This window comes from Vidua chalybeata, chromosome 33, assembly GCF_026979565.1.
Source record: "Vidua chalybeata isolate OUT-0048 chromosome 33, bVidCha1 merged haplotype, whole genome shotgun sequence".
NCBI classification, from domain to species: Eukaryota; Metazoa; Chordata; class Aves; order Passeriformes; family Viduidae; genus Vidua; species Vidua chalybeata.
In genome coordinates this window covers 899131-922199 of record NC_071562.1, presented here as the reverse complement: position 1 = coordinate 922199, position 23069 = coordinate 899131, and the positions used below count along the sequence as shown (strand labels likewise).

Genomic DNA, 23069 nt, shown 5'->3' with positions numbered 1-23069 from the left:
CGCTCTGCGCATGCTCCCAGCCCCGTGGCGGGAAACGCGGGCTCGGCGCAGGCGCAGTGGCGGAAGCGAAAGCGGAAGCGGCGCAGTGAGGGAGGAGGGAAGATGGCGGCGGCCGCGGCGGCCCCCGAGGACGAGCTGGTCTCGTCGGTGACGCTTTACCGGCGGCGGCCGCGGCTGCTCCGCGGGACCGTGCTGCCCTTCGCCGCCGGTCTCTACCCGGCCTGGCTGTGGCTGTGGGGGCCGCGCCTGTGGGCGGCGGGGGAGGCGGCGGGGCCGCCCGAGGCGGCGCTGTTGGCGCTCGGCGCCATCGCGGCGCTGCAGCTGCTGACGGCGCTGGCCGGGCTCTGGTCCGTGCACGCCGAGTGCGCCCTCAGCTGCGTCAGGGTGAGCGCGGGAAGGGCGGGAGAGGTCGGGGCTGAGGGGGCTGAGGGGTTTGGGGTATGAGGGGGGATTTGGGGTCTGAAGGGGATTTGGGGTACGAGGGGTTTGGGGTATGAGGGGATTTGGAGTATGAGGGGTTTGGGGTATGAGGGGTTTGGGGTATGAGGGGTTTGGGGTATGAGGGGTTTGGGGTATGAGGGAGGATTTGGGGTCTGAAGGGGATTTGGGGTATGAGGGGTTTGGGGTATGAAGGGTTTGGGGTATGAGGGGTTTGGGTATGAGGGGGTTTGGGGTATGAGGGGTTTGGGGTATGAGGGGGTTTGGGGTATGAGGGGGGATTTGGGGTATGAGGGGTTTGGGGTATGAGGGGTTTGGGGTATGAGGGGTTTGGGGTATGAGGGGGGATTTCGGGTTTGAGGGAGGATTTGGGGTCTGAGGGGGTTTGGGATCTGAGGGGGTTTAGGGTATGAGGGGTTTGGGGTCTGAGGGGGTTTGGGGCTGAGGGGGATTTGGGGTATGAGGGGGGATTTGGGGTATGAGGAGTTTGGGGTATCAAGGGGGATTTGGGGTATGAGGGGTTTGGGGTATGAGGGGTTTGGGGTATGAGGGAGGATTTGGAGTATGAGGGTTTGGGGTATGAAGGGTTTGGGGTATGAGGGGTTTGGGGTATGAGGGGGTTTGGGGTATGAGGGGGGATTTGGGGTATGAGGGGTTTTGGGTATGAGGGGGGATTTGGGGTATGAGGGGTTTGGGGTATGAGGGTTTGGGGTATGAGGGGGGATTTCGGGTTTGAGGGAGGATTTGGGGTCTGAGGGGGTTTGGGATCTGAGGGGGTTTAGGGTATGAGGGGTTTGGGGTCTGAGGGGGTTTGGGGCTGAGGGGGATTTGGGGTATGAGGGAGGATTTGGGGTCTGAGGGGGTTTGGGGTCTGAGGGGGTTTGGGGCTGAGGGGGATTTGGGGTATGAGGGGGATTTGGGGTATGAGGGGTTTGGGGTATGAGGGGTTTGGGGTATGAGGGGTTTGGGGTCTGAGGGGATTTGGGATCTCAGGGAGGATTTGGGGTCTGAGGGGGGATTTGGGGGAGATTTGGGGTCTGAGGGGCTGAGGGAGGATTTGGGATCTTGGGGGGATTTGGGATCTGGGGGGATTTGGGATCTGGGGGGATTTGGGGTCTGAGGGGGGATTTGGGGGAGATTTGGGGGCTGAGGGGGTTTGGGGCTGAGGGGGTTTGAGGTCTGAGGGAGGGGTTTGGGGTCTGAGGGAACTGAGGGGGGATTTGGGGCTGAGAGGGGATTTGGAATCTGAGGGAGGATTTTGGGCTGAGGGGCTTTGGGCGAAATTTGGGGTCTGAGGGAGGATTTGGGATCTGAGGGGATTTGGGGTCTGAGGGGATTTGGGGTCTGAGGGAGGATTTGGGATCTGAGGGAGGATTTGGGATCTGAGGGGATTTGGGATCAGGGAGGATTTGGGGTCTGAGGGGGGATTTGGGGTCTGAGGGGCTGAGGGAGGATTTGGGATCTTGGGGGGATTTGGGGTCTGAGGGGATTTGGGGGAAATTTGGGATCTGACAGAGTCTGGGGTTTAAATTTATGCAAATTTTAAATTTTGTAAATTATAATTTATGTAAATTACATAAGTTTTTACATGTCAGGCATTAAAATATTTAATTGGGGTTGCTAAATTTTGGGGTATTGACTGAGAAATGTGGGATTTTAAAGGAATGAAATACAGAATATTTGAAGTATAAAAATGGGATTTTGGAGGGATAAAAAATGGGATTTTAGGGAGGTAAAAATGGGATTTTTCAAGGATAAAAAATGGGGTTTCAAAGGGATAAAAATGGGATTTTTCAAGGATAAAAAATGGGGTTTCAAAGGGATAAAAATGGGATTTTTCAAGGATAAAAAATGGGGTTTCAAAGGGATAAAAGTGGGATTTTTGAGGGATAAAAAATGGGATTTTTGAGGGAAAAAAAAGGGATTTTGAGGGGGTTTTGAAGGGATTTTCCTGCTCTTTCCCCAGGAGCCCTGTCCCCAAAAAGCCACCCTGGCCAAGGTGGTGCCGACCCCCAACAACGGCTCCGTGGAGTTGGTGCCGATCCACAGGGAGCAGGTGAGGGAAATTTGGGAAAATCCCGGAATTCCAAGGGGTTTGTCCCTGAAAATCTGGGAATTCTGCCTTAAAAATGCAATTAATGGGGAAATCTGGGAATTCCAGGGGGTTTACCCCTGAAAATTGGGAATTCCATGGGATTTATCCCTGAAAATCTGGGAATTCCAAGGGATTTATCGTTAAAAGTCGAATTAGTGGGGAAAATCTGGGAATTCTGCTGGGATTTATCCCTGAAAATTGGGAATTCCAGGGGGTTTATCCCTGAAAATGGGGAAAATCTGGGAATTCCAGGGGATTTGTCCATGGAAATCTGGGAATTCCAGGGGATTTATCCCTGAAAATCTGGGAATCCCAAGGGATTTATCCTTAAAAATCCAATTAATGGGGAAAATCTGGGAATTCCAGGGGATTTATCCCTGAAAATCTGGGAATTCATCCTTAAAAATCCAATTAATGGGAAAATCTGGGAATTCCATAGGATTTTTCCCTGGAAATTTGGGAATTCAGCCTTAAAAATGCAATTAATGGGAAAATCTGGGAATTCCAGGGGGTTTGTCCATGAAAATCTGGGAATTCCATGGGATTTATCCCTGAAAATCTGGGAATTCAGCCTTAAAAATGCAATTAATGGGGGAAATCTGGGAATTCTCATGGGATTTATCCCTGAAAATCTGGGAATTCCAGGGGATTTATCATTAAAAATCCAATTAATGGGGAAAATCTGGGAATTCCCCAGGATTTATCCCTGAAAATGGGGAAAATCTGGGAATTCCAGGGCGTTTATCCCTGAAAATCTGGGAAGTCCAAGGGATTTATCAATAAATATCAAATTAATGGGGAAAATCTGGGAATTCTGCTGGGATTTATCCCTGAAAATCTGGGAATTCCAAGGGATTTATCTCTGAAAATGGGGAAAATCTGGGAATTCCAAGGAGTTTATCCCTGAAAATCTGGGAATTCCAACGGATTTATCATTAAAAATCCAATTAATGGGGAAAATTTGGGAATTCCAGGGGATTTATCCCTGAAAATCTGGGAATTCCAGCCAAACCCCCTCCGGAAAACATTGGAATTTTGGGATTTTCCTGCAGGAAACTCTTGGAATTCCAGGATTTTCACCCTTTCCAGGTCGGAAATTTTTCCAGGAATGGAAAATTGGGAATTTTTCCCTTTTTTTTTTTTCTTTTCCCAGGGTGAGGATGGACTGGAAGCTTTGAGCTTTGAATTCCAGAAAATCAAATATTCCTACGAAATCCATGGAAAAAAACAATTCCTGCCCGTGGCGTTCCCTGTGGAGCATCCCTTGGGATTCTACCAGAATTCCAGAGGGTTCCAGGAGGAGCAGGAAATCCGGGAAGCTGAGAGGAAATACGGGAATAACAAGTGAGATTTTTCTTGGGGGGGAAAATTTGGGAAAAGAGGTCAAAATATCCTGGGAGAATATCCAAAAAAAATTGAAAATAGCTCAAAAAAATTCCTGAAATATTCTGGGAAAATATCCCAGAATATCCCAAAAAAATTCCCAAAATATCCTAGGAAAATATCCCAAAATATCCCAAAAAAATTCAAAATAGCTCAAAAAAAATTCCTGAAATATCCTGGGAAAATATCCCAAAATATTCCAAAAAACTCCAAAATAGCTCAAAAAGATTCCCAAAATATCCTGGGAAAATATCCCAGAATATCCCAAAAAAATTCAAAAATATTCTGGGAAAATATCCCAAAATATCCCAAATAAAATTCCCAAATGTTTTGGGAAAAATCTTGAAATATTTCCAAAAAATTCCTAAAATATCTTGGGAAAAATCCCAAAATATCTCAAAAAATTTCCTAAGATATCCTAGGAAAAATCCCAAAATATTCCAGAAAAAAAATCCAAAAATATGCTGGGAAAATATCCCCCAAAAAATCGAAAAATATCTTGGGAAAATATCCCAAAATATTCCAGAAAAATTCCCAAATATTCTGGGAAAATATCCCAAAATATCCCAAAAAAATTCAAAAATATGCTGGGAAAATATCCCAAAATATCCTAAAAAAAATCCAAAATATCTCAAAAAAAATCCTAAAATATCCTGGGAAAATATCCCAAAATATTCCAGAAAATTTCCCAAAATATCCTGGGAAAAATCTTGAAATATTCCAGAAAAAATTCCAAAATATCCTTGAAAAAATCCCAAAATATCCCAGAAAAATTCCAAAATATCTCAAAAAAATTCCCAAAATATTCCAGAAAAATTCCCAAAATATCCTGGGGAAAATCACAAAATATCTCAAAAAATTTCCAAAATATTCTGGGAAAAATCCCCAAATATCCCAAAAAGGTTCAAAAATATCCTGGCAAAAATCCCAAAATATTCCAGAAAAATTCCCAAATGTTCTGGGAAAAAAAATCCCAAATATCCAAAAATTTCCTGGGAAAATATTCCCAAATATTCCAAGAAAGCAACCCCAAATATTCCAAAATATCCCAAAAATTTGGGATTTTCCTCCTGGATTTGGGATTTTGGACTGAGGGATTTTTTTGGGAATGAATCCCAAAATTCCAAATTTTTCTTTAGAATCATTTTGGGTGGAAAAATCCCCCAAAAATTGGGATTTTTCCATGGATTTTTCTCTTTTCCAGGGCGGAAATGGTGGTGCCAGAATTCCTGGAGCTTTTCAAGGAAAGAGCCACGGCTCCGTTCTTCGTGTTCCAGGTGAAAATTGGGAAGAAAAAGCAGGAAAAATTCCCAAAAAATGGGGGAAAATTGGGGAAAAAATTCTGAAAAAAAGGAAAAAAAATTGGGGAAAAAATTCCCAAAAAAGGGAAAAAATAGGGGAAAAAATCCCAAAAAAAGGAAAAAAAAAAAAACCAGGAAAAAATTCCAAAAAAAAAGGGGAAAATTGGGGAAAAATTCTCAAAAAAAAGGGGAAAAAATGGGGAAAAAATCCCCAAAATTGGGAAGAAATTCCCAAAAAAAAGGGAAAAAAATGGGGGAAAATTCCCAAAAAAGGGGGAAAAAATTGGGGGAAAAAATCCCCAAAAAAGGGAAAAAATTCCCCAAAAAAGGGAAGAAAAATTGTCAAAAATTTGGGAAAAAATTCCCAAAAAAAGGGAAAAAAGTGGGGAAAAATTCCCAAAAAAAGGGGAAAAAATTGGGAAAAAATTCCCAAAAAAGGGAATAAAACCCAGGAAAAAAAATCCAAAAAAAGGGAAAAATTTGGGAAAAATTCTCAAAAAAAGGGAAAAAAAATGGGGAAAAAAATTCCCCAAAATTGGGAAGAAATTCCCAAAAAAAGGGAAAAAATAGGGGAGAAAATCCCAAAAAAAGGGAAGAAAAACCAGGAAAAAATTTCTGAAAAATTGGGGAAAAAATCTCAAAAAAAGGGAAAAAAAAATGGGGAATTCTTGGCTGAAATTCTGGGCTGGAATCCCAGGAACTCTGGGCTGGAATTCTGGCTGGAATTCCAGGAATTCTTGGTGGAATTCTGGGAATTCTTGGCCAGAATTCTGGGCTGCAATTCCAGGAATTCTTGGCCAAATTCTGGCTGAAATCCCAGGAACTCTGGGCTGAAATCCCGGGAATTCTGGGCTGGAATTCTGGGAATTCTTGGCCAGAATTCTGGGCTGGAATTCCAGGAATTCTGGCTGGAATTCTGGCTAAAATCCCAGGAATTTTGGGCCAGAATCCCAGGAGCTCTGGGCCAGAATTCTGGGAATTCCTGGCTGGAATTCCGGGAATTCTTGGCCGGAACTCTGGGTTGGAATCCCAGGAATTCTTGGCCAGAATTCTTGGCTGGAATTCCAGGAATTCTTGGCTGGAATTCTGGGAATTGCTGGCTAGAATTCTGGGAATTCTTGGCTGGAATTCCAGGAATTCTTGGCTGGAAATCTGGCAATTCTTGGTGGAATTCCAGGAATTCCTGGCTGGAATTCTGGGAATTCTTGGCAGGCATTCTTTCTGAAATCCCAGGAATTTTTGGCTGGAATTCCAGGAATCCTTGGCTGGAATTCTGGGAATTCCTGGCTAGAATTCCAGGAATTTTTGGCTGGAATTCTGGGAATTTTTGGCTGGAATTCCAGGAATTCTTGGTGGAATTCCAGGAATTCTTGCCAAGCATTCCAGCTCGCAATTCATCTCTGCCCTCTCATTAACTTTGCACCGCAGCGCTCCAATCTCCCCCAGACCCAAACCCCAACATCCCCAAAATCCCCAAAATCCCTAAAATCCCTAAAATCCCAAAATCCCCATTCCCAAAAAAAGCCTTTCCCGTTGTTCCCAGGTGTTCTGCGTGGGGCTCTGGTGCCTGGATGAGTTTTGGTACTACAGCATCTTCACCCTCTCCATGCTCGTGGCCTTCGAGGCCTCCCTGGTGCAGCAGCAGCTGCGGAACCTGGCCGAGATCCGCCGGATGGGCAACAAGGCCTTCCCGATCCAGGTGCGATCCGGGAGCCGGGCTTTGCGCCGAGCCCGCCGCTCCCGCTGGGCTGGGAATTTGGGGGATTTTGGGGATAATTTGGGAATTTTTGGGGGATTTTTTGGGGATTTCTGGGGAATTTTTGGGACGTTTATGGGATTTTTTGAGATCCGCAGGATGGGTAACAAGGCCTTCCCGATCCAGGTGTGATCCGGGAGCCGGGCTTTGCGCCGAGCCCGCCACTCCCGTGGGGGTTGGGGATTTTGGGTTTTTTTTGGGGGGGTTTTTGGGGTGTTTTGGGATTTTTTGGGGAGTTTTGGGGATTTTTGGGATTTTTGGGGATTTTTTGGGGAGTTTGGGGGATTTTTTTGGAATTTTTGGGGTTTTTTGGGGATTTTGGGGGATTTTTTGGGGATTTTTTGGTGACTTTTGGGATTTTCTTGGGGAGTTTTGGGATTTTTTGGGGTTTTTTTTGGGATTTTTGGTTTTTTTGGGGGGTTTTATGGGGATTTTTTGGTATTTTTTAGGGGTTTTGGGGGGGGTTTTGGGATTTTTTGGGATTTTTTGGGATTTTTGGGGTTTTTTTTTGTATTTTTGGGGATTTTTGGGGATTTTTTGGGGGTTTTGGGGATTTTTTGAGATCCGCAGGATGGGCAACAAGGCCTTCCCGATCCAGGTGTGATCCGGGAGCCGGGCTTTGCGCCGAGCCCGCCGCTCCCGTGGGGTTTGGGGATTTTGGGGATTTTTGGGATTTTTTGGGGGTTTTGGGGATTTTTGGGGGATTTTTGGGGGGATTTATGGGTTTTTTAGGGATTTTGGGGATAATTTGGGGATTTTGCTGGGTTTTTTGGGGATTTTTTGGGGGTTTTATGGGATTTTTTGTGATTTTGCTGGGATTTTTGGGGATTTTTGGGGATTTTTTGGGGATTTGGGGCGTTTTGGAGATTTTTTAGCATTTTTAACCCAGTTATTTTCATTTTTCCCATGGGTTTTCCATGGATTCCCCAAAGAAATGAGGTTTTTTTTTCCCTTTTCTCATCATTTCCCCACTGATTTTATCCCAAACTTTAATTTTTTGGTTTTTTTTTTTCTTTTTCCCATCATTTTCCAACAATTCCCTCTGAAAATTGGGATTTTTGGAGGGGTTTGGGTCGTTTTTTGTTGCTTTTCCTGTTGTATTTCCATGGATCCTATCCCAAAAACTGGGATAATTTGGGAATTCCAGGTGTACAGGAACCGGAAGTGGCGCCCAATTTCCAGTGACGAGATCGTGGCGGGGGACGTCGTTTCCATCGGTAAAAAAATGGGAATTTCCATGGGAAAATGCCCAAAAAATGGGAATTTCCATGGAAATAATGGTCAAAAATGGGAATTTCCATGGAGAAAAACCCAAAAAATGGGAATTTCCATGGAAAAATGCCAAAAAATGGGAATTTCCAGGGAGAAATTCCCAAAAAAATGGGAATTTTCATGGAAAAATGCCAAAAAAAAGGGAATTTGTATGGAAAAACTCACAAAAAATGGGAATTTTCATGGAAAAACACCCATAAAATGGGAATTTCCATGGAAAATGCCTAAAAATGGGAATTTCCAGGGAGAAATTTAAAAAAAATGGGAATTTCCATGGGAAAATGCCCAAAAACAGGAATTTCCATGGGAAAACTCACAAAAAATGGGAATTTCCAATGGGAAAATTGTGGGATTTGTGGGGGGGAAAAAGAGAAATTTGTGGGATTTGTGGGGGGAAAACGGAAAAATTGTGGGAAAACGGGAAAATTGTGGGATTTGTAGTGGGAAAAAAGGGAAATTTGTGGGGGAAAACAGGAAAATTGTGGGAAAAATGGGAAAATTGTGGGATCTGTGGTGGGAAAATTGTGGGAAAAATGGGGAAATTGTGGGATTTGTCGGGAGAAAAACGGGAAAATCATGGGGGAAAACGGGAAAATTGTGGGATTTTAGGTGGGAAAAACAGGAAAATCATGGGATTTGCAGTGGGAAAAGTGGGAAAATCATGGGGAAAATGGGAAAATCATGGGTTTTGGGGTGGGAAAAGTGGGAAAATCATGGGATTTGAGGTGGGAAAATGGGAAAATCGTGGGATTTGAGGTGGGAAAAATGGGAAAATCTTGGGGAAAAACGGGAAAATTGTGGGATTTTTGGTTGGAAAAATGGGAAAATCATGGGGTTTGCAGTGGGAAAATGGGAAAATCTTGGGGAAAAATGGGAAACTTGTGGGATTTGCAGTGGGAAAATGGGAAAATCGTGGGGAAAACGGGAAAATGGTGGGATTTGTGGTGGGAAAAAATTGGAAAAATTGTGGGAAAAATGGGAAAATCATGGGATTTGCGGGGGGAAACATGGGAAAATTGTGGGAAAATGGGAAAATCGTGGGGAAAATGGGAAAATGATGGGGAAAAAGGGGAAAATCGTGGGTTTGGGGGTGGAAAAGTGGGAAAATGTCTGGCTTTGGCTGGGAATGTTGGGAATTGTGGGGATTTGTGCCCTCAGGCCGCTCCCCCCAGGAGAATTTGGTGCCCTGTGACCTCCTGCTGCTGCGGGGCCGCTGCGTGGTGGACGAGGCCATGCTGACCGGAGAGTCCGTGCCGCAGATGAAGGTGGGAAAAAGGGAAAAAACAGGAAAAATCAGGGAGGGAACGGGAGAAAAATGGGGGAAAACGGGAAAAAAAAAACCAATATGGGGGGAAGTGGGAAAAATCGGGGGGAAGTGGGAATTGGGGCGTGGTCCTGGTTGGAATTCTCTGATTCCTGTCCTGGTTCCTGGCTGGAATTCCCTGGATCTCTGTCCCCATTCCCGGCTGGAATTCCCTGGATCTCTGTCCCCATTCCCGGCTGGAATTCCCTGGATCTCTGTCCCCATTCCTGGCTGGAATTCTCTGGATCTGTGTCCCCATTCCCGGCTGGAATTCCCTGGATCTCTGTCTCCATTCCCATCTGTAATTCCCTGATCCCTGTCCCATTCCCACGTGGAATTCCCTGACCCGTGTCCCATTCCCATGTGGAATTCCCTGGATCTCTGCCCCCTTCCCACATGGAATTCCCTGACCCGTGTCCCCCATTCCTATCTGTAATTCCCCGATCCCTGTCCCCATTCCCATCCAGAATTCCCTGATCCCTGTCTTCCATTCCCACGTGGAATTCCCCGATCCCTGCCCTTATTCCCATTTGTAATTCCCCAATCCCTGTTCCCCATTCCCACGTGGAATTCCCTGTCCCCATTCCCATCCGGAATTCCCTGTCCCCATTCCCAGCTGTAATTCCCTGATCCCTGCCCCGTTCTCACCCAGAATTCCCCGATCCCTGCCCTTATTCCCATGTGGAATTCCCTGTTCCCATTCCCGCAGGAGCCGGTGGAGGGGCTGAGCCCGGAGCGGGAGCTGGACCTGGGATTGGACGGGCGGCTCCACGTCCTGATCCCTGTTCCCATTCCTATCTGGAATTCCCTGTTCCCATTCCCATGTGGAATTCCCTGATCCCTGTTCCCATTCCCATGTGGCATTCCCTGTTCCCATTCCCATGTGGAATTCCCTGTTCCCATTCCCATGTGGAATTCCCTGTTCCCATTCCCACAGGAGCCGGTGGAGGGGCTGAGCCCGGAGCGGGAGCTGGACCTGGGCTCGGACGGGCGGCTCCACGTCCTGATCCCTGTGCCCCATTCCCATGTGGAATTCCCTGTTCCCATTCCCATGTGGAATTCCCTGTTCCCATTCCCGCAGGAGCCGGTGGAGGGGCTGAGCCCGGAGCGGGAGCTGGACCTGGGCTCGGACGGGCGGCTCCACGTCCTGTTCGGGGGCACGCGCGTCATCCAGCACCTGCCGCCGCCCCGCGCCGCCGCCGGCCTCAAGCGTGAGCCCTTCCCACATTCCTGGGAAATGTCGGAGCCCCGGGAATTCCTGGGAAATGTCTGAGCCCCGGGAAATGGGCTGGAATTCTGGGAATTCCTGGGAAATGAGCCCTGGGAAATGGCCCGGGATTCCTGGGATTCCTGGGAAACGTCTGAGCCCCAGGAAACGGTCAAGGATTCCGGGAATTCCTGGGAAATGAGCCCTGCCCAGCCCGTGGTCATCCCAGGAAACGGCCTGGAATTCACGGGATTCCTGGGAAATGAGCCCCAGGAAATGGGCTGGGATTCCTGGGATTCCTGGGAAATGAGCCCTGGGGAACGGTCCGGGATTCACAGGATTCCTGGGAAATGTCTGAGCCCCGGGAAAACGGGCAAGGATTCCCGGGAATTCCTGGGAAGTGTCTGAGCCCCAGGAAATGGGCAAGGATTCTGGGAATTCCTGGGCAATGAGCCCTGGGACACGGCCCGGAATTCCTGGGATTCCTGGGAAATGAGCCCTGGGAAATGGCCTGGGATTCCCGGGATTCCTGGGAAATGTCTGAGCCCTTCCTGCCCCAGGAAATTCCCAGAAACACCCCAGGATTCCCGGCATTCCCAGGAAATGTCTGAGCCCTTCCCGCCCCAAAATTCCCGGGAAATGTCCGAGCCCTTCACACCTCACAATTCCGAGGAAACATCCCAGGATTCCCAGAATTCCCAGGAAATATCTGAGCCCTTCCCACCTCAGAATTCCCAGGAAATGTCCGAGCCCTTCCCCCAGTGGAATTCCCAGGAAACATCCCAGGATTCCGAGAATTCCCAGGAAATATCCGAGCCTTTCCCACCCCAGAATTCCCAGGAAACATCCCGGGATTCCCGGCATTCCCAGGAAATGTCTGAGCCCTTCCCGCCCCAAAATTCCCGGGAAATGTCCGAGCCCTTCACACCTCACAATTCCCAGGAAGCATCCCAGGATTCCCAGAATTCCCAGGAAATGTCTGAGCCCTTCCCCCAGAGGAATTCCCAGGAAACATCCCAGGATTCCCGGCATTCCCAGGAAATGTCCGAGCCCTTCCCACCCCGGAATTCCCGGGAAAAGTCCGATCCTCCTCACTGAGCAATCCCCAGACTCCCACCCAAAACTCCTGCCAATTCCCATCCCGAAATTCCCAGGATCTCCCTCAGGATTTCCTTGGGAATTTCCCTTTGGGAGTTTCCCGGGGGGGAATTCCTCGGGATTTCCTGGGAATTCCCTGGGATTTGTTCCTTCCCCAGCTGTGGATAACGGGTGCTTGGCCTACGCCCTCCGCACCGGCTTCAACACCTCCCAGGTGAGCCGGGAATTCCCGGGAATTCCAGGGAATTCCGGGGAATGGGGCTGGGGAAGAGGGAGGAATTAAGGATTGGGGGAAAAGGAGAAAATCGGGAATGGGAAGAATTCCCAAACTCCAGGTTTTTCCCAGAGTCAGAATTCCCATTCCGTGCTCCTCCGGAAGGGATTTTGAAGGAATCCCAAAGGATTTTGAAGGGATTTGGGGTTTTTAGGGAATCCTGTAGGATTTTTAAAGGAATTCCGTGGTTTAAGGAATCCTGTGGGGGTTTTTTAAGGATCTCTGGTGGATTCCCAAGGGATTTGGGGTTTTTAAGGAACTCTGTGGGATTCCAAAGGGATTTGGGGTTTTTTAAGGAGCTCTGTGGGATTCCAAAGGGATTTGGGATTTTTAAGGAACTCTGGAGAATTCCAAAGGGATTTGGGGTTTTTAATGAACTCTGTGGGATTCCAAAGGGATTTGGGTTTTTTTAAGGAACTCTGTGGGATTCCAAAGGGATTTGGGGTTTTTAAGGATATCTGGAAAATTCCAAAGGGATTTGGGGTTTTTAAGGAGCTCTGTGGGATTCCAAAGGGATTTGGGATTTTTAAGGAACCCTGGAGAATTCCAAAGGGATTTGGGGTTTTTAATGAACTCTGTGGGATTCCAAAGGGATTTGGGTTTTTTTAAGGAACTCTGTGGGATTCCAAAGGGATTTGGGGTTTTTAAGGATCTCTGTGGGATTCCAAAGGGATTTGGGGTTTTTAAGGATCTCTGTGGGATTCCAAAGGGATTTGGGGTTTTTTTAAGGAAACCTCATGTAATTTTTAGGGAATTTTGAAGGAATTCCCATGGGATTCCTGACCTGGCCTGCTTTTCCAGGGAAAGCTGCTCCGCACGATCCTCTTTGGGGTGAAGAGAGTCACGGCCAACAACCTGGAGACCTTCATCTTCATCCTCTTCCTCCTCGTCTTCGCCATCGCCGCCGCCGCCTACGTCTGGATCCAGGGTGGGAATCCCGGAATTCCCGGAATTCCAGCAGCAGGAGGGGATGGGGGAAGGGATCCCCGAGGGATGTTCCCCGATCCTGACCCCGTTCTGATCCCATTTTTATCCCCTTTTTCCCCTAATCCCGTTTTGATCCCATTTTGTTCCCGTTTTGTTCCCATTTTTCCCATTCTCATCCCGTTTTTTCCCGTTTTCATCCCATTTATTCCCATTCTGATCCCATTTTTCCCATTCTCATCCCGTTTTTTCCCGTTTTCATTGGGAATTTTTCCCATTGTGATCCCGTTTTTTCCAACTTTATTTCCATTTTTCCCATTTTGTTCCCATTTTAATCCTGTTTTCCTGTTTTTTCCCATTTTAATCCCATTTTCCCCCATTTCAATCCCATTTTTTCCCATTTTATTCCCATTTTCCCCCGTTCTAATCCCATTTTCCCCATTTCAATCCCGTTTTTTCCCATTTTAATCCCATTTTCCCCCGCTCTAATCCCATTTTCCCCCATTCTAATCCCATTTTCCCCATTTTAATCCCACTTTCCCCCGTTTTTCCCCTTTTTTCCCCATTCTAATCCCATTTCCCCCCGTTCTAATCCCATTTTCCCCGTTCTAATCCCATTTTCCCCCGCTCTAATCCCATTTTTCCCCATTTTAATCCCATTTCCCCCCGTTCTAATCCCATTTTTTCCCATTCTGATACCATTTTTCCCCATTCTGATCCCATTTCCCCCATTCTAATCCCATTTTCCCCTGCTCTAATCCCATTTTTCCCATTTGAATCCCATTTTTCCCATTTGAATCCCATTTTCCCCCTGTTTTTCCCCTTTTTTCCCATTTGAATCCCATTTTCCCCCCAATTTTTCCCCTTTTTTCCCCATTCTAATCCCATTTTCCCCCGTTCTAATCCCACTTTCCCCATTTTAATCCCATTTTCCCCCCATTTTTCCCCATTTTCCCCCTGTTTTTCCCCTTTTTCCCCCATTCTAATCCCATTTTCCCCCCGTTTTTCCCCATTTTCCCCCGTTCTAATCCCATTTTCCCCCGTTCTAATCCCATTTTCCCCCGCTCTAATCCCATTTCCCCCATTTTAATCCCATTTCCCCCATTCTAATCCCATTTTCCCCCCGTTTTTCCCCATTTTCCCCCGCTCTAATCCCATTTTTCCCCCATTTTTCCCCCATTTTTCCCCCATTTTTCCCCCTTTTTTCCCCCGTTCCGCCCCCCAAGGCACCAAGGATCCCCGGCGGAACCAGTACCGCCTCTTCCTGGAGTGTGCCCTGATCCTGACGTCCGTGGTGCCCCCCGAGCTGCCCATCGAGCTCTCCCTGGCCGTCAACACCTCCCTGATCGCCCTGGCCAAGCTCTGTGAGCATTCCCGGGGGATTTCGGGAACGCTGGGAACGGCAAAGGGAGCAGGGATGGACTCGGGTTGGCACCGGGGGTGGAGGGGAGCGGATTGATGTGGGGAAAAAGGAGGAGGTTTTGGGGTTTTTTTGGGTTTTTTTTAAACTTTCCCCCTCAGAATCGCTGGCTTACAAAGAGTTGGGAGCCCTAAGCCACCAGAAGGTGAAAAAAAAATGGGAAAAATCCTGGAATTCCAGGCCTGCAAAGTGCTGGGAGAGGGGTTGGGAAAAGGAGAGGGGTTTTTTTGGGGTGGAATCTGGGGGTTTTGGGGAGTTTTTGCAGGGAAATTCCCATTTCCAGCTGTCCCAGAGACCTTCCTCAGACCCTTCAGGGCATCCCAAAGGGATTTTTCCAGGGAAATTCCCATCCCTGAGCTCCTTCAGAGCATCCCAAAGGAATTTTTCCAGGGAAATTCCCATTCCTAAGCTCCTTCAGAGCATCCCAAAGGAATTTTTCCATGGAAATTCCCATTCCTGACTCCCGTCAGAGCATCCCAAAGGAAATTTTCCAGGGAAATTCCCATTCCTGACTCCTTTCAGAGCATCCCAAATGAATTTTTCCAGGGAAATTCCCATTCCTGAACCACTTCAGAGCATCCCAAAGGAATTTTTCCAGGGAAATTCCCATTCCTGAGTCCCTTCAGAGCATCCCTAAGGAATTTTTCCAGGGAAATTCCCATTCCTGAGTCCCTTCAGAGCATCCCAAAGGAAATTTTCCATGGAAAATTCCCATTCCTGAGTCCCTTCAGAGCATTTTCCCTCAGAATTCCGGATTTCCCTTCAGCATTCCCGTTTTTTTTTCCCTGCTTTTCCAGATGTTTATTGCACGGAGCCGTTCCGGATCCCCTTTGCAGGGAAGGTTCAGGTTTGCTGCTTCGACAAAACCGGGACCTTGACCAGCGACCACCTCGTGGTGCGAGGGGTGGCCGGGCTCAGGTGGGACAAAATTCCAAAAAAATTCCAAAAAAAGCCCAAAATTCCCTGTGGGAGAAGGTTGGGAAAGGGAGGGGTGAGCAATGAGCCAGAAATACAAAATTCCCAAAAGTTTTCCCCTCAGAAAACCCCACAAGGTGTTCACGAAACGCTCGCAAATTCTTAGCGGGAAATTAAAAAGAAATAGGAATTCCAGCAAGATCAGTCTAAAGGATTTTCCCAAAAAATCCTTTGGAAAATTCTCAGAAAATCCTCACAAAAATCCTGCAGAATCCTCCCCAAAAAACCCTACAAAATTCCCACAAAATCCCAACAAAATATCCCCCAAAATAACCCTAAAAATTCCCACAAAATCCTGCCAAAAATCCCAACAAAATATCCCCCCAAAATAACCCCAAAAAATTCCACAAAATCCTCCCAAAAATCCCACAAAATCCTAAGAAAATATCCCCCCAAAAAACCCTACAAAATTCCCACAAAATCCTGCCAAAAATCCCACAAAATCCCAAGAAAATATTCCCCAAAATAACCCTAAAAAGTCCCACAAAATCCTGCCAAAAATCTCACAAAATCCCAAGAAAATATTCCCCAAAATAACCCTAAAAATTCCTACAAAATCCTGCCAAAAATCTCACAAAATCCCAAGAAAATATCCCAAAAAAAACCCCACAGAAATCCCACAGAATCCTAAGAAAATATCCCCCCAAAAAACTCCACAAAATTCCCATAAAAGCCTCACAAAAAATCCCGACAAAATTCCCACAAAAAAAATCCCACAGAATCCAACAAAATTCTGGGATTTTCTTGTGGGATTTTTTGTAAAGATTTTTTGGGATTTCACAAGGATTGTGTGAGGGTTTTGTGTGATTTTTTTCATCACCCTTTTTTAGGCTATTTTCTGTGGATTTGGTGCAAAGTTTTTGTGGGATTTTGTGAGACTTTTTTGTGGGGATTTTGTGGGATTTTTTTGGTGACGATTTTGTGGGATTTTTTTGTGGGATTTCATGTCAGGATGTTATGGAATCCTGTATTTTAGCGGCAAATTTTTTTGCTTTCTGTTGTTTTTTTTTTGTAATGCTTTATAATGGGATTTTTATGTCATTTTACAGCATATTTTGTGGCGTGTTTTGTGGAATTCTGAGCGTTCCACCCAATTTTCCCCTTTCTTTTCCTCCTACCTCAATTTCCCGCCGATCCCCTTGATGAAAACCATTGGGGAATGATCCCAAAATCCCAAATTTTCCCTCAGGGAAGGCAAGGAAGTGCTGCCAGTGTCGGAAATCCCTCTGGAAACTCACCGGGCCATCGCCTGCTGCCACTCCCTGGTGCAGCTGGAGGACGGGACCATCGTGGGAGACCCTCTGGAAAAAGCCATGCTGACAGCCGTGGACTGGACCCTGACCCGAGGTAAATCCCAAATCCCCAATTCTTCCTGGAATTCTGAGTCGTTTCGGGCGGGAAAAGCTCGGGAAAAAAATGCATTGCCGCGAAGAATTCCCCCCACGCCTTTCCCTGAATAATCTCATAAAACTTTTCCATAAAAATGCCACAAAACGCCCAAGGAAAAGTCCAGAGAATCCTCACAGAAAATACCACAGAATCCCCACCGAAAATCCCACAGAGAATCCCACAAAATGCCCACAGAAAATCCCACAGAATCCCCACAGAAAATCCCACAGAATCCCCACTGAAAATCCCACAAAAGCACCAAAGAAAATCTCACTAAATTCCGACTGAAAACTTCACAGAATTCCCACAGAAAATCCCACAAAATTGCCACAGAAAACCCCACAGAATCCCGAAAGAAAATTCCACTAAATCCCCACAGAATCTCCACAGAAAATCCCACAGAATCCCCACAGAAAATCCCACAAAATCCCCACCGAAAATCCAACAGAGAATCCCACAAAGTGCCCACAGAAAATCCCACAGAATCCCCACAGAAAATCCCACAGAATCCCCACTGAAAATCCCACAAAAGCACCAAAGAAAATCTCACTAAATTCCGACTGAAAACTTCACAGAATTCCCACAGAAAATCCCACAAAATTGCCACAGAAAACCCCACAGAATCCCGAAAGAAAATTCCACTAAATCCCCACAGAATCTCCACAGAAAATCCCACAGAATCCCCACAGAAAATCCCACAAAATCCCCACCGAAAATCCAACAGAGAATCCCACAAAGTGCCCACAGAAAATCCCACAGAATCCCCACAGAAAATCCCACAGAATCCCCACTGAAAATCCCACAAAAGCACCAAAGAAAATCTCACTAAATTCCGACTGAAAACTTCACAGAATTCCCACAGAAAATCCCACAAAATCGCCACAGAAAATCCCACAAAAGCACCAAAGAAAATCTCACTAGATTTCGACCGAAAACTTCACAGAGTTCCCACAGAAAATCCCACCGAATCCCCACAGAAAATCCCACAGAATCCCGAAAGAAAATTCCACTAAATCCCCACAGAATCTCCACAGAAAATCCCACAGAATCCCCACAGAAAATCCCACAAAATCGCCACAGAAAATCCCACAGAATCCCCAGAGAAAATTCCACAAAATCTCTGCAAAAACTCCACAGAATCCCTACAGACAATCCCACAGAATCCCCACTGAAAATCCCACAGACTCTCCACAGAAAATCCCACAAAATGCCCACAGAAAATCCCACAAAATCCCCAAAGAAAATCCCACAAAATGCCCACAGAAAATCCCACAGAATCCCCGCAGAAAATCACACAAAATCCTCAGAGAAAATCCCACAAAAGCCCCACAGAAAATCACACAAAAGCCCCACAGAAAATCACACAAAATCCTCGCAAAAATCTCCCTGAATTCTACCTAAATTACCTAGAATTCCATCAGATTCCCTCAATCCCCTGGAGTTATCCACAATTCCCACCAAAATCCCCGCAATCCCTCAGAATTCCACCCGGATTGCCAACAAACCACTCCAAATTCCCTCTTTTCCCCCCTCTATTCCCAATTCCCCCTTTTCCCTCCCAGCACCCCCTTTCAGGATTTCCTGATTTCCTTTGTTTCCAGATGAGAAAGTTTTCCCGAGGAGTCTAAAAACTCCGGGAATGAGAATTCACCAGCGCTTTCATTTCTCCAGTGCCCTGAAGAGGATGGCGGTGCTGGCTTCCCTGGAAAATTCCTCCGGAGAAATCCGATACCTGGCGGCCGTCAAGGGCGCTCCTGAGACCCTGCATGCCATGGTGAGGGGAAAAATGGGGAAAAACAGGGGAAATGAGGAAAAAAAATGGGAATCTGGGAGTGCCAGGAGCACAGAATGGATCCGTGGGGCCCTGCACGCCATGGTGAGGGGAAAAATGGGGAAAAACAGGGGAAAAATGAGGAAAAAAAAGGGAATCTGGGAGTGCCAGGAGCACAAAATGGATTCCTGAGGCCTTGCATGCCATGGTGAGGGGAAAAATGGGGAAAATGGGAATCTGGGAGTGCCAGGAGCACAAAATGGCCTCCTGAGGCCCTGCATCCCATGGTGAATGGAAAAATGGGAAAAAATCAGGGAAAATGGGAATCTGGGAATGCCAGGAGCTCAAAATGGCCTCCTGAGGCCCTGCACGCCATGGTGAGGGGAAAAATGGGGAAAAACAGGGGAAAAATGAGGAAAAAATGGGAATCTGGGAGTGCCAGGAGCACAAAATGGCCTCCTGAGGCCCTGCACGCAATGGTGAGGGGAAAAACAGGGGGAAAATGGAAAAAAAATGGGGAAAAACAAGAATCTGAGAGTTCCAGGAGCACAAAATGGCCTCCTGAGGCCCTGCATGCCATGGTGAGGGGAAAATGGGGAAAAACAGGGGGAAAATGTGAAAAAAAACGGGGAAAAATGAGAATCTGGGAGTGCCAGGAGCACGAAATGGGTCCCTGAGGCCCTGCATGCCATGGTGAGGGGAAAAATGGGGAAAAAATGGGGAAAATGGGAATCTGGGAATGCCAGGAGCACAAAATGGCCTCCTGAGGTCCGGCATGGCATGGTGAGGGGAAAATGGGAAAAAAAGGGGAAAAACAAGAATCTGGGAATGCCAGGAGCACAAAATGGCCTCCTGAGGTCTGGCATGGCATGGTGTGAGGGGAAAATGGGAAAAAAAGGGGGAAAACGGGGAAAATGAGGAAAAAAATGGGGAAAAACAAGAATCTGGGAATGCCAGGAGCACAAAATGGCCTCCCGAGGCCCTGCAAAGCAAGGTGAGGGGGAAAAATGGGGAAAAAACAGGGAAAAATGTGAAAAAAAAGCGGGAATCTGGGAATGCCAGGAGCTCAAAATGGCCTCCTGAGGCCCTGCAAAGCATGGTGAGGGGGAAAGTGGGAAAAAAACAGGGAAAACAGGGGAAAATGTGAAAAAAATGGGAATCTGGGAGTGCCAGGAGCACAAAATGGATCTGTGGGGCCCTGCACACCATGGTGAGGGGAAAATGGGAAAAAAAACGGGGGAAAACAGGGGAAATATGAGAAAAAAATGGGGAAAATGGGAATCTGGGATTGCCAGGAGCCCAGAATGGCCTCCTGAGGCCCTGCACGTCATGGTGAGGGGATAAAAGGGGAAAAAACAGGGAAAAACGGGGAGAATGAGGAAAAAAATGGGGAAAAACAAGAATCTGGGAATGCCAGGAGCACAAAATGGCCTCCCGAGGCCCTGCAAAGCAAGGTGAGGGGAAAAGTGGGGGAAAAAACAGGGAAAATGAGAAAAAAAATGGGGAAAATGGGAATGCCAGGAGCTCAAAATGGCCTCCTGAGGCCCTGCAAAGCAAGGTGAGGGGGGAAAAATGGGGAAAAAAACAGGGAAAAACAGGGGAAAAATGAGGAAAAAAAATGGGAATCTGGGAGTGCCAGGAGCACAAAATGGATCCCTGAGGGCCTGGAAAGCAAGGGGAGGGGAAAAATGGGGAAAAATTGGGAAAACAAGAAAAAAAAAACGGGGGAAAAAGGGAATCTGGGAATGCCAGGAGCACAAAATGGCCTCCTGAGGCCCTGCACACCATGGTGAGGGGGAAAGTGGGGAAAAAAACGGGGAAAAACAGGGAGAAAATGGGAAAAAAACAGGGAAAATGTGAATCTGGGAATGTTGGGAGATCAGGGAGATGGAAGGGGGTAGGGGCTGTAAATTCCAGTGGAATTATCCTGAATTCCTTCAAATTCCACCCGGATTCTCCCCAATCCCTTCCTCCCTTTCTCCTCAAATCTCCTCATTTTTCCCAGTTTTCCACCAAAACCCTCTGGAATTCCCTCAGATTTCCTCACTCATGGAATATTTTCTGTTTTTTGATTTTTTTTTCCCCCAGTTATCCCAATGTCCCAGCAACTACCACGAGATCCATCGGGAATTCTCCCACGAGGGCGCGCGGGTCCTGGCCCTGGGCTACAAAGAGTTGGGAGCCCTGAGCCACCAGCAGGTGAAAAAAAATGGGAAAAATCCTGGAATTCCAGGCCTGGAAAGTGCTGGGAGAGGGGTTGGGAAAAGGAGAGGGTTTTTTTGGGGTGGAATCTGGGGGTTTTGGGGAGTTTTTGCAGGGAAATTCCCATTTCCAGCTGTCCCAGAGACCTTCCTCAGACCCTTCAGGGCATCCCAAAGGAATTTTTCCAGGGAAATTCCCATTCCTGATCCACTTCAGAGCATCCCAAAGGAATTTTTCCAGGGAAATTCCCATTCCCGATCCACTTCAGAGCATCCCAAAGGAATTTTTCTAGGGAAATTCCCATTCCTGAGCTCCTTCAGAGCATCCCAAAGGAATTTTTCCATTGAAATTCCCATTCCTGAGCTCCTTCAGAGCATCCCAAAGGAATTTTTCCATTGAAATTCCCATTCCTGAGCTCCTTCAGGGCATCCCAAAGGAATTTTTCCAGGGAAATTCCCATTCCTGATCCACTTCAGAGCATCCCAAAGGAATTTTTCCAGGGAAATTCCCATTCCTGAGCTCCTTCAGAGCATCCCAAATGAATTTTTCCATTGAAATTCCCATTCCTGAGCTCCTTCAGAGCATCCCAAAGGAATTTTTCCATTGAAATTCCCATTCCTGAGCTCCTTCAGAGCATCCCAAAGGATTTTTCCCATGGAAAATTCCCATTCCTGAGTCCCTTCAGAGCATCCCAAAGGAATTTTTCCATGGAAATTCCCATTCCTGAGTCTCTTCATATTATCCCAAAGGAATTTTTCCAGGGAAATTCCTTTTTCTTTTGGGAATTTGGGATCACTCCAAGCTTTTAGGAGCTCTAAACTCATTCCAGGCATGCTCCAAATCCCAGGAATCAGCGGTGGGAGGAGGGATTTGGCTTTTGAAGGGATTTGGGAATGCTGAATCCGGGATTTTGCCGTGGAAAAGGTGCGGGAGATGAAGAGGGAATCCCTGGAATGTGACCTGAGATTTGTGGGATTCATCCTGGTCTCGTCCCCGCTCAAATCCGACTCCAAGGCCGTGATCCGAGAGATCCAGAACGCTTCCCACCACGTGAGGAATGCCGGGAATTCCCGGATTTTGGGGAGGGTGGGAAAGGCGGTGAAAACAGGGGGATTGCCACAGGGGTGGAAAGGGCAGGAGGGAGGGGAAAATTGAGGATTTTCAGGGTGAAAAGTGGGAAAATTCCAAGTGGAAAATGGGGAAAATCCAAGGCTGAAAAATTGGAAAATTCCAGCTTGAAAACAGGAGAATTCCATATGGAAAACAGGGAAAAATTCCACACTGGAAACTGGGAAAATCCAAGTGGAAAATGGGGAAAATCCAAGGCTGAAAAGTGGGAAAATTCCAGCTTGAAAATGGGAGAATTCCAAGTGGAAAACAGGGAAAATTTCCTCGCTGGAAACTGGGAAGTTTTAGCCTAAAAACTGGGAAAATTCCAAGCGGAAAATTGTGGAAATCCAAGGCTGAAAAATGGGAAAATTCCAGCTTGAAAACAGGAAAATTCCAAGTGGAAAACAGGGAAAATTTCAGGCTGGAAACTGGGAAATTCCCGGTGGGAAATGGGGAAAATCCAAGGCTGAAAAATGGGAAAATTCCAGCTTGAAAATGGGAAAATTCCAAGTGGAAAACAGGGAAATTTTTAGCCTAAAACCCAGGAAAATTCCAAGTGGAAAACAGGAAAAATTCCATGCTGGAAACTGGGAAAATCCAGGTGGAAAATGGGGAAAATCCAAGGCTGAAAAGTGGGAAAATTCCAGCTTGAAAATGGGAAAATTCCAAGTGGAAAACAGGGAAATTTTAGCCTAAAACCCGGGAAAATTCCCAGTGGAAAACAGGGAAAAATTCCACGCTGGAAACTGGGAAATTCCAAGTGGAAAATTGTGGAAATCTGAGGCTGAAAAGTGGGAAAATTCCAGCTTGAAAATGGGAAAATTCCAGCTTGAAAACGGGAAAATTCCCAGTGGAAAACAGGGAAAATTTCAGGCTGGAAACTGGGAAATTCCAGGTGGAAAATGGGGAAAAATTCCAGGCTGGAAACTGGGAAATTCCAGGTGGGAAATGGGGAAAATCCAAGGCTGAAAAGTGGGAAAATTCCAGCTTGAAAATGGGAAAATTCCAAGTGGAAAACAGGGAAATTTTTAGCCTAAAACCCGGGAAAATTCCCAGTGGAAAACAGGGAAAAATTCCACGCTGGAAACTGGGAAATTCCAAGTGGAAAATTGTGGAAATCTGAGGCTGAAAAGTGGGAAAATTCCAGCTTG

The 23069-nt window shown here is 46.7% G+C and overlaps 1 protein-coding gene across 1 annotated transcript in view; it reads left to right on the top strand.

Annotated features, from left to right (window-relative positions):
- Positions 1 to 20: 20 nt before the first annotated feature.
- The window catches only part of ATP13A1 (ATPase 13A1), a 39718-nt gene continuing 16669 nt past the window's right edge, over positions 21 to 23069 (top strand). The window contains exons 1-16 of the mRNA XM_053968279.1: positions 21 to 384; positions 2405 to 2494; positions 3687 to 3877; positions 5121 to 5193; positions 6761 to 6916; positions 8121 to 8190; positions 9404 to 9510; positions 10486 to 10759; positions 12012 to 12067; positions 12929 to 13055; positions 14278 to 14415; positions 15269 to 15389; positions 16636 to 16793; positions 18437 to 18609; positions 20695 to 20805; positions 21733 to 21858. Coding sequence (XP_053824254.1) covers positions 103 to 384; positions 2405 to 2494; positions 3687 to 3877; positions 5121 to 5193; positions 6761 to 6916; positions 8121 to 8190; positions 9404 to 9510; positions 10486 to 10759; positions 12012 to 12067; positions 12929 to 13055; positions 14278 to 14415; positions 15269 to 15389; positions 16636 to 16793; positions 18437 to 18609; positions 20695 to 20805; positions 21733 to 21858 — 2253 coding nt within the window. The 5' untranslated portion in view covers positions 21 to 102. The remainder of the gene's footprint in view (positions 385 to 2404; positions 2495 to 3686; positions 3878 to 5120; positions 5194 to 6760; positions 6917 to 8120; positions 8191 to 9403; positions 9511 to 10485; positions 10760 to 12011; positions 12068 to 12928; positions 13056 to 14277; positions 14416 to 15268; positions 15390 to 16635; positions 16794 to 18436; positions 18610 to 20694; positions 20806 to 21732; positions 21859 to 23069) is intronic.